The following is an 11,539-nucleotide window of genomic DNA, read 5'->3' on the forward strand; positions in this document are numbered from 1 at the left end:
AATTAGTTAATTGCTATTATAATTAGCTGCACAAACAGTTGCTTTTTAATCCCATGCTAAACAGAAAGGGTACAGGTTGGTGTTGTTAAAATTTGAACAAGATCATTTAGACATTACTCAAAATGCCACTCTTAAATTGTGTTAACTTGGCTGATTTACTGAGATCTTGTCATATTGCTCAATTGTATGATTATTAGAGCATTAGGAACAGAAGTATAGTAAGGTCCTTCTGACTCTGAGATTCTAATATGACTTGGGATAGATTTGTCTTTATGAAATAACAATACATCATTTTTTATGAAAAGTTTCAGAGAATCTACGCCAACAGAATTCTATTTCAAAAGAAAATAAGCAACAATAACTAGATGGGACGTAAATTCTGGGCTCAGGGTTGCATTTGCAATTTCTCTTGGCTCCTTAGGATTCTCTTGCATATAAAGATGTGATTTCAGAGTCCTGGTGTCACACCTCAGTCACCAGGAATTTCTCTTGTCCAAACTACACTTTAAACCTTGAACTTGGACTGAGCCTAAAACCACCACATGGCTCACCCTTTTGGGTAAAGGCACAGGAAGAGTGTCAGAGATAAAGGTTGGTTGAAGTTGGGGTAGGAGAACACAAGACCAAATGAGAGGTCTCGGCAGTGGAGATTCAAACCCAGTTTGGCCTACTTGAGAATCTTGTCCAGGGCTGACAATTAGACATCGGGAATTCATTTAAAAAAAGAAATGGTGCAGGCCAAAATAGCCAAGTTAGTGAGTTCCTTCCTAACGCTTTGCTTTGAGGTGGTTAGCTTAGCTTAGCAGTCAGCATCTGAAATGACAAGGCTAAACCTTTGCCAATAACGAGGATTACATCTTCACCGGCCACTCTGGTGAGTAAGACCCTAGACAGTTAATTTTTGTTGTTATTTCTCTGTGATTGGGAGGAAAGGGATCGCCGATAAGCACTTGTGGAAAATGTCTATGGGTTAGACAAAATTACTGAGACGCAGTCCAACGTCAACCATGAGCCCGATTCTTTTACAGTACGTCATATAAGATTTGATAGAGGTTTAAGATGAAAATATATCACTTTCAGTCAGCTGATGTCAACCGGTAGCCATTATTAGCGCAATTACAGTCATTCAGATTGGTTCCAATCGCAGAATTGGAATGTGGTAGAAAACATTGCTGTGCTTCCTTTTGAAAACTTTTTTTGCATGTTATTTCCGTAGGTTAAATGTCTCTTGTAAAACAACTTTATAGATGTTACAGCCGTGAGCCTGAGTGACTGAGAATGAGAAGGGCGGAGGGGAGGGGGGGGGGGGGGAGGAACACCCTTTATGGAGAACGAAGAAAGGGGGGAAGGAGTGGATTGCATTAGGGAAAGCACTAGGTGTCCAGACCCACAAAGACTCCGTCGTGGAAATTTCACTCAGTGCTGTGTGTCTACCTCATGAAGGAAAATGAAGCTGTGTGGGCAGTAGGTCTCCAAAACTTTAGATACTGCTGAGCCCCATGCAGATCTTAGGAGGAATCTGTAAGTATAGTCAAAGTTTTTAATGAAGTGCTTTGCTACTTCCAGGGTTTTCTTAAAATGTGAATATATGGTGACTCTTAGCCTTCTGTCCCTCTTGCACAGACAGCTGGGGCTCAGCACTGCTCTGGGCATCCACTGCACAAGCCCTGCTTCCAGTCACCTGGAAAAGCCTGTCTGAGGCAGAGCTCCAAGGAACAGGTGGACCCATCTGGAGTTTGCCAGTCCAGCGAGGCCTTGGCATTGAGAGCTCTGAAATAGTGAAAATAGAATTTCATCTGCTTTCTGGGACTCACAGCGTTCTTTTGATAGGGAGTCGCAGCGATGGTGACGTCCCAGCAGTGTTCTAGGAACACGGTTTTAACGCCAGGAGAAAGAAGGGAGCTCACAACTTGCCCGGAAGGAGTTTTCTGCAGGTGATAGAAGACTCATCAATATGGTGACAATAACCATGACCTCTCTGCTGTCACCTGTAGCCCTGCGTTGGCATTTTACTCTTTTAAAACACACCTTAACTAAGACATGTTTAACATCTGAAGGAGAGGGGGAAAAAAATGTTTCCCCTGACATGATTCAGCCAAATGCCTGTCAGGGAAAAATCTATTTAACTCTCTCTCCCAAGTCGTTTCTACGTCTTGCCAAAATATCACAGCAGATAGTTCCGCAGTGCTTTTTCTTTTCACGAGCGTGATTTCACTGTTTACTTCGTTCTTAGAAAACAAGTTCAATATGCTCGCTAAAGCAGTCGACGCTGTGCTTTGCATTTCAACACCAGCTTGGGTTTCTTCTCTCACCCAGCGTGTTCCTTCTCTTTCCCCATCGCCCCTCCCTCTCATGCCCAACAGGTTTCACCAGCGACACAACAGATGCAGCCGACCCAGACAATACAGCCGCCCCAGCCCACAGGGGGGCGCCGGCGAAGGGTGGTGGATGAGGATCCCGACGAGAGGCGGAGGAAATTTCTGGAACGGAACCGGGCCGCTGCCACCCGCTGCAGACAGAAGAGGAAGGTCTGGGTGATGTCACTGGAAAAGAAAGCAGAAGAACTCACCCAGACAAACATGCAGCTTCAGGTGCAGGCCACTGTCTCTTTCCTCAGGACTCAAAGGCCCTGTGTACAGTTGGCATTTCCTGCCCCAGCAGGCGCTTGTTGACCTAAGCAGTAATACCGCACATTAGCTCACAGAGCGACTGCAGGCTTCCTCCTCAAGCTTTATTAATTCTGGGACACTGGACAAAACAAAGTAACCGTTTAGTTGGGGTTTCTTTAATGATGGTTTTTAAAATTTTTTTTAAATTTTTTTTTTAACATTTATTTATTTTTGGGACAGAGAGAGACAGAGCATGAACGGGGGAGGGGCAGAGAGAGAGGGAGACACAGAATCGGAAGCAGGCTCCAAGCTCCGAGCCATCAGCCCAGAGCCCGACGCGGGGCTCGAACTCACGAACCGCGAGATCGTGACCTGAGCTGAAGTCGGATGCTTAACTGACTGAGCCACCCAGGCGCCCCTAAAATTTTTTTTTAAAAGTTTATTTATTTCTTTTTTAGAGACATAGAGCACAAGCAGGGGAGGGGCAGAGAGGGGGAGAGAGAGAGAGAGAGAGAGAGAGAGAATCCTAAGCAGGCTCTGCACTGTCAGCGCAGAACCTGATGCAGGGCTTGAACTCACAAACCGTGAGATCGTGACCTGAGCTAAAATCAAGAGTCAGACATTTAACCGACTGAGCCACGCGGGCGCCCCAATAACCATTCGGTTTTAAATCAAGCTCTGAGGAGAGAGAACCTGCCCAACTAAGTTACAGAGCTAAGAGCACAGGCTTTGGTCAGACGGAGGTTCGCACTCTTGTTCAGCAAGTAGCTGTGCTTAACCTCTCTGGCCCTCAGTGTCCTCATCCATGAAATGGGAAGAATAACCTCATGGAGTCATTGGGAGTAATAAGTGAACTAATGTCTACCAAGCAGTTTTCCCAGTGCCTAGCACATAATAAATCTTCAACTATAAGGCAGTTCTCTATATTCACCAGTGAGGGGGTTGCTTTGACTTACACTAGATTATCTATGTTTTTTTGTTTAATGGAGGAAAGGCATATTTATGGTTATTATTTTGCTCTATGGGAAAAGCCATGTTCCCATCTCATTTTCAAACTTGACATGTTTTGAATCTTACAGGATTTTTGCTTTTCATGAGTGGCTCAACTGGGGACGGTTTCTAACAAGGCCATTTCTGGGAGAGAAGGGGAGGGAACTCTAGTGCCCAGGGCTTCTCCAGCAGACTTCATGCTGTACAGATGATGCGTTCAGGGTATCTGTTTCCACACAAAAAGGAATGCCCTCTCCACCAGCAGAAAGAGAGCGGCCTACTAGATTATGTGACAAGCAGTGCCGGGATAGCAGTGAGAGTTGTGGATTATAGCCCAGTGCTTCTAGGAGCATAAAAAATGGCAGAAGAGTGGAGGGAAGGGGGAAAAGATTGCCTCAGATGGGGAGACTCTGTACCTTAATAGTTCATAGGTAACTTTCACCTTCCCCCACCTGGTCCTCTCTGCATCCTTAGAAACCAACAATAAGGCTGCCAAATCCCCAAAGCTTTTGCGTGTTCAAGCCATCAAACGGAAATGACCTCGGAGCATCCAATGTATACATTGAAAATGTATAAAGAAAGTTTGGGTTATATGTGGACTGCATACGTATGTTCACCTTTTCCCCTAAATTTCTCATCCTTTTTTGTGATAGACATGAGAAAGAAAATAGGAAACATACACATCAGATGCGGGGGAAATAAAGTAATAATTCTTCCCAGTGGCTTAGAGTTGCATGTGCATGAGGTGGGGGGCTTGTGTCTTACCTTATTGACCTCTCCCCCTGCTCTCTACCCCCTATTTCTAGTATAGTGGCAAGCTAACATGGTGAGCTCCTGAGTGTCTGCTCTCAATATCTGCTTGTTGAATCAATGAGCGAGTTTCCCACCTCTGGAGTGTCCAAGAACTGGCAGCCTGACCACTTGGCAAGGATGTGATTGAAGGGAGTCAAGCCACAGTGGGATGGCTGGACTCAACACCTCACAAGTTACACCAGCTTGAAAGTCTGTAGTTCTAGAATCCAACAGCCACAGTGGTATGTGAGAAGCTTCTAGGTAGAAGATGGGCAAGCACTTTTAACATTCATAGTAATCATGGGTTTGTTTTTAGGTGTATTGAAAAAATGTAATTAGGACATCAAACCTTCAATTTCACAGATACTCTTAGTAAGGATGAGGCTAAATTATTAAATAAGGAGTTAATTTGTACAAACATGTTGAGTAAATAAAAATTCTGGTGCATGCAGGCCTGGCAAATGTTCCAGCCAGTGGTTCTGCAATGACGGAGGTGTGGGAATCCCTGGAATTTGCTACCAGTTCTGAGGTTTGCAAGAGGACCATGAAAACGGGCATGATTCCTCAGTCTTGGCACTATTCAATTTGCGACTTGATAATTCTTTGTTGTATTCTGTTCCTCGCAGGTATTTAGCAGTACCCTTGAGCTCTACCCACTCAATATGAGTAGCATCCTCTACCTCACCCCCAAGTTGTGACAACCAAAAAGTCTCCATACGTTGTCAAATATCCCCTGCGGGGGCAAAATCACCCAGGGATTGAGAACCACTGCCTTAGATGAAGGAGCCATGAGCAGCCAGCTGGCACATAACACTGCCAACAAATGTTTAAATCAGTTTTAACAAAAATGAGCCCTTGCAGAATTACTTGGGCCTACTGACTGTGGTCCTGGAGCTTGAAAACAGAGAGAGAGAGAGAGAGAGAGAGAGAGAGAGAGAGAGAGAGAAGGGGGGAGAGAATAGCAGAGATCCTGGAAAAGTGAAGATGCTGGTTTTCCTTTGCCGTCAGATATGTTCATGACTTGGCATACGCCTGTATATTACTGCTTTTACAAAAGACATTAGGTAAATTTCCCCTTTACGAGACCCTACTCCATGAATCTGCACCATGTACAACCAAACCTGGCAAAAGAAAAAAAGATACTAGCATTCTAGCCCCTGAAAACCAGGAAAAAAGAGTTCTGTTTGGGCCAATCAACAGGCACCGATATTTCTGGTTGTTAACGCAGCGCCCAAGGAAGGGACAGTCTCTGAAAAAACTAAATTATCGGTGTTTTCCAACCACTGCTTAGCTTCCGAAGGACAGAAACCACAGCCATGCCATGTTTTCTGTGACGCAGAGCACTCCACATCTCGCCTTGTGATGCTGGAGGGGATATGCAGATTCTGCTACCTTTGAATGACCCTTTCCGTCTTGTCTTGCTGGACCTTTGTCAAAAGAAAAAGGTGTCTCTCTTGAGGCTGGTCCAGTGAGCCAAATTTTAAGTAAACAGAAATGGAAGGTGCTAAGCAAACAAACTCCAGCCAAACGGAATATCCAAGGTCTCGGATGGCCCGCTGCCACTTTTGAGTTGTTTTCCAGCATAGAACCTTCTAGTTGGGCTGCAGAGTTTCAGATTGGAAAAATCAGACCTAAGAAAACAAAATCAAGCTCCCAGACTTCAATTTCCTTGTCTCACAACGAATTTGTACCCAAGAGGTCAACGCAGGTATAAGATTTGAGGGAAATATTCGAAACTGCCCTATCTGACATGTTATGTAGGGAGAAACAGGAGGCGTCTTCCCAAAAGTCAGAATCAGCAAGTGGTAGGATGATGACCCAAGCAAGTCTTCCCTTGACCTAACCCACTGCTCTGGGGTCTTTCACTGTAGACAATTCTGAAGCGAAAGGAACCCACGTTCTTTTCTCCGACAGCGTGGCTTAGATCAGCTCTGAATTAATTCATCAACTACTGCCGTGGTGCTCAGTGGATTGTTTGTGTGCAGTAGATGATATGGAAATCATCTGGTCACCCACGGAAATAATTGCTTTTCTTTTTTAGTGCAAAGACACATGGTCTAAGTCGCTGCTGAAATTTTAGACACATGAGCCCAGGTTTGGGACTTGGCAAGAGACTAGGCCAGATGGGAACTGTTGCCTTACAAATTGAAAGTCCTTTGTTTTCGAGTGAAACAAACCTGGCCTCAGCCCTAATCTACCAAAAAAAAAAAAAAAAAAAAAAAAAAAAAAAAAGTGGGGAGGGGCTCTACTGTAGGGCCCATTTTGATAATTATTTTTTTGGCACAGACTACTGCCTGCACCAAAAAGCATTCTGGGTTTATCATATTAACAAAGTGGTATCCCCAAAGCCCCAAACTGCAAATGTAGCTATTAGGGACTTCTTGGGGTACCTGTTTAAAGGCTGTTATTATGGTATTGAATGTCTCTATAGGGGTTCTCTTTCATCCCCAGACAACCTTATGGGTTAAAGAACAGATTAATTCAGCTGCACCTAGCCTCTTCCAGTCCCTCTCTAAACAGCCAACTGCTTTAGAGTCGTAGCGAACCCAAACTCGCTTCAAAAAAATGAAGGGATGATTTCAGCATGAGAATTGATACTGATTATTCATACTTTGCTTTAGCAAAGTACTTTTATGTAAAGACCTAGAACGATTTTTATCACCCGCACAGGGGAGAAAAAAAAAAAATTGGTGACTTGCCTCGATTCATAAAGCAAGGTAATTCAGAGTAAGAAACTGCCTCCGGAAGGCCTGGTTTTTATTTCCCTACTAGAGCTGCAGGCAACATTTTATTTCTTTCGTGCGTTCTGGAACATTTGCTATCTGGTGGTTCTCTTCCAAAATGAATTCAAGGTGATTCTACTTATGTTCCATTGAAAAAGATTTTTGTTTAAAAATATAGTCTAGCATTTCCTCTATCAGTCTGTATGAAGACTCTACGATGATTATGCATGTGGACAGCACACGGTTCACGCTGCTTTCTCTAGGGCAGTGATTGTCAACCTTTCTTAATCCAGAGGCTTCCTCTGGGATCTGATGAAGGCGCTGCAGACTCTGTCAACAATATGGACACATCCATGGACACGAAGTTTTGCACTAAAATGCAACTGTAGATATCGCTTTGGAATCTGCCCTAAGACTTGGAAGCCCAGGAGGTGTAAGAACTGTCTCCCTCAGGGAATATGAGACCTGAAATATAAGCGTATTTGAGAATACCAAATACCAATACTGAGGCCAATACCAAAGTAATTAATGAATAAAAAAATCAAGATCAAGTCCTTCATTAGACTCTTAGGTCTAATATTAGGTCTAGCTTTCTCAACAGAAGGCAAAGCAGAAACATTCAAAGGCTAAACAACCGTTTTGCTGGAGAGAACTAGAGAACTAATTCAACCGTCTTGTTTTACAGTAGGTTGGTGTAGCGGTTTGGGAGGCCAAACCCTATTATTCTGAAATCCCTGTTGAGAACTCTTTTTCCTGCTGGAATGCTGTCCCATGAATTTCTAGTGCCTCTGTGGCCATTAGACTTTGAATTTGCCCTTATAAGCACCATCATTACGTGTTTCTGATCCAAACAAGAGGCTGGTTTTTCTTCTTTATGGAGAATATTAATTGGCGTTCATTTTCCAACCATAACATCTAAATAACATAATTGCTAACACATCACTTGAAGAAATATGTCATTATTCACCTATTATCTTTAAAGGATGATCAGTTATCATGGCAGTCTTCAGGTTCCTACGTTTTTACAGACCCTCAACCTCCCAGGGTCTCAGTTTCTATACTTACGATGTATTCGTTTACTAATGAAGTGCTTTGCTATTCATAGACAAAGAGTGCCACTTAAGTTATCTATTCTGTATGGGGCTTTGGTTAGAGGCTAAGACACCACATACACTGTGCTGTTTTATTGTGGCCTCTCGTGGAAGCAAAAGGTTTATTGTGGAATGATTTGAGGTGTGCCAAGTATTGTAGGCAGTTAGCTCCTTGTGATTGTAGAAACCCAAAGAACGGAATTCAAAGTGCTTTTTTAAGGAAGGGGCAATGAACACTTTGTGCCTGGGAGATCGAACACTGCCTAGAAAAGGTGGGACTGAGAAGGACATAGCTGGGGAAGAAGCAGAGGCTAAGGTCAACCTCTCCAAGATGGCCACCAGGTGGGATTTTTTTTTTTTCTTCTAGAAGTGTAAGAAAGCAAGAGAATCTTGTTTTATTTTTTTTATATATATATTTTTTTAACATTTATTTATTTTTGAGGGACAGAGCACGAGCAGGGTAGGCACAGAGCGAGAGAGGGACACAGAATCTGAAGCAGGCTCCAGGCTCTGAGCGGCCAGCACAGAGCCCGAAGCGGCGCTCGAACTCACAAACCGCGAGATCATGACTTGAGCCGAAGTCAGACGCTTAAGCAGCTGAGCCACCCAGGCGCCCGTTGTTTTGTTTTAAATACTTTCCTTATTTGTTGTTTCCTAGATCACAGAAGAAAAGTGTGGCAGGATTTACTACCAATTGGAGCTTGACTCCATTTTCTACGAGCAATTGTCTGCATTAACTGCAGCTGAGAGTTTCTCCTTAGGGTACACAAGTGTCTTAGCAGTTGTGATTCTAGAAAAGGGCTAGGTCTATAATCCAAATGTGAATAAGATGACATTTCATTTTGAGACCAAATACACACACACACACACACACATCTTAGTTTTCTTTTTCTCCTTTTTTCGTTTCGTTTTGTTTGGTTGGTTCGTTTTTAACCAGGGGTTGCCTTCTATTTAATGGTCTAAAAGTAACTTTCTCTTACACAGGCTATTTTAAGCAAAGGGAATCTGGGAAAAGCAAGGAAGGCTGTCTGAATTTAAATGGGCATAAAATAAGAGAGGAAAGAATTAGTACTTAAGGCTAAAATAAATTGTCCTCTAAATAAAGTTATCCATCCCACTGACAAGGGTCACTTTTGGCTTTGATCGGGCCCCTTTACCAACCACACTTCTTCAGAGGTGGAAGATGCAATTTTCACATTTAAGTGATTTATTCATCATTAAGGCTAATTTCTCAGGCATGTTTATTTTGTAAAATTTGGAGAAGAAAGAGAAAAGCTTTCGTAGATGAGATTCTCACTATTTTGTTCCTTATGTTACTCAACATTTGGTTACTTATAATGTATTTTGCAAATGAATTCGGAAATGGGAGGTATTCTTTAAAACACGTTTCAAAAAAAATTTCTTTACATTAACTTCTAGAATCCCAAACTTACTTTTTTAGGTGATAAATACACGCCCGGAAAGCCAAGTTCATATTGAAAGTGTAGATGCAACGTAATGACAGCAATGTTAGAACACCCTTTTCTGTGTGCATGGTTTTTTTGTTTTGTTTTGTTTTGTTTTGTTTTGTTTTGTTTTAGTCTCCACATGTGGAGTACAATGCCTGGAAGCCACAAGCGAACGTTAGCCAGAGAGAGGGTATTATTTATCACAACTGTAAAATGGCTTATTTGAGATAGTGCTACGTTTACAATTTACTTTTATCAAGTGGAGGCACCTTAGAATCAACCATCTATTCTGCATCTATATTTGTAGACAGTGGTGCCAAGCACATTATTCTCCAAAGCCATGAATCTGTCTTTGTGAACTACTCCATAAAGCGGAGATTTGAGGCACTGATCTAAGTAAATAAGCAACATGCGCACGTACACACACGCAATCCGTAACACCCCGATATTGATGGCAGAGTTCATAGGCTGAAATTAGCCAAACTAGTTAATGAACCAATCACATTCATTTAATCATGGCCAAGACTTCATTGCCCGCCCCCCCTTCCTGGGCTGACCTCACCCCACCAGTAGAGGATCAACAGTTTGTTCTATGTGCTTCCATGCCTTCCACTAAGCAGGTATCCGGCAGGGATGTGCTCTGTTGAACTACAGCCCGTTTGGAAATTCTTTTGGGAAATCTGATGGTAGATGAGTTGGCTTATTCTGAGGACATTTCAATGTGAAGCCACTAATTCTGCCACTCAGTTCTTCCCAATGCATGTGTCACATTCACTCTTCTCATACTGAATATTGGCCCGAGCTTACCAGACAGTGTGAAGATGATTATTATGAACAGCTAGATTCGCTAAATTCAATGATTGCTTAGTGTTGTGCTAGGCAATATTCAGAGCGTTTTACATATATTACCTCATTCAATCCTCACAACTCAAAAAACTTTATATTGGTTTTTTTCCCCCCAGTTATATACAAGATTGCTGAATCTCAGCTGGCTTATGTTTCCTGCCTAGGGTCCCCCAGTAAGTGTGGAATGGAGATTCTCACCCATGTAACCTGGCTCCAGAGTTGGCCACCTAAAGGGGGTGCTCTGGACTTTTAATAGGATTCAGCTCTTGAGTTACAAGTCTGGTCTTTTCAGAAAGTCCCTGGTAAGTGTGATGGCCAAGTTAAAGGCAAGGTACACGTTTTCAGGCGAATCTCATTGACTATCATCCTCAGTGTCTTTTGGACACAACAGGAAAGTTTGCCAATATCACTGTTAAGAATGCATGGAGAGGGGCGCCTGGGTGGCGCAGTCGGTTAAGCGTCCGACTTCAGCCAGGTCACGATCTCGCGGTCCGTGAGTTCGAGCCCCGCGTCGGGCTCTGGACTGATGGCTCGGAGCCTGGAGCCTGTTTCCGATTCTGTGTCTCCCTCTCTCTCTGCCCCTCCCCCGTTCATGCTCTGTCTCTCTCTGTCCCAAAAATAAATAAAAAACGTTGAAAAAAAAAATTTTAAAAAAAAATAAATAAAAAAATAAAAAAAATAAAAAAGAATGCATGGAGACTTGTATTCTCTGGTCTTTTCAACATGGCTTTGATATGTCTCTTTCCAGAATGAAGTGTCCATGTTGAAAAATGAGGTGGCCCAGCTGAAACAGTTGTTGTTAACACATAAAGACTGTCCAATAACAGCCATGCAGAAAGAATCACAAGGATATCTAAGTAAGTCATTGACTTTTTTTTTCTTTTCTCAGTGTCCAGTTGTGTTTTTTTTTTTTGCCACTAATTTTGCATTGGATTTTATTGAAAGAGCAGAAGTAAAGTGTAGATTGCACACCCCGGCAGAAATCATACTAGAATTCTTCAGTGGCTGCCAGACTGTTGCACCAGGGACATCCCCCTTTT

At 42.8% G+C, this 11,539-nt stretch overlaps 1 protein-coding gene across 3 annotated transcripts in view; it reads left to right on the forward strand.

The window, feature by feature from the left end:
* CREB5 (cAMP responsive element binding protein 5) overlaps positions 1 to 11,539 on the forward strand; it is a 321,468-nt gene that overhangs the window by 307,205 nt on the left and 2,724 nt on the right. For all 3 annotated transcript variants that reach the window (XM_049642932.1, XM_049642933.1, XM_049642934.1), the window contains 2 exons: positions 2,364 to 2,591; positions 11,248 to 11,356. In XM_049642932.1, the coding sequence (XP_049498889.1) occupies positions 2,364 to 2,591; positions 11,248 to 11,356 (337 nt within the window). The remainder of the gene's footprint in view (positions 1 to 2,363; positions 2,592 to 11,247; positions 11,357 to 11,539) is intronic.

The sequence above is a fragment of the Panthera uncia genome, chromosome A2 (assembly GCF_023721935.1).
Source record: "Panthera uncia isolate 11264 chromosome A2, Puncia_PCG_1.0, whole genome shotgun sequence".
Classification (NCBI taxonomy): Eukaryota; Metazoa; Chordata; class Mammalia; order Carnivora; family Felidae; genus Panthera; species Panthera uncia.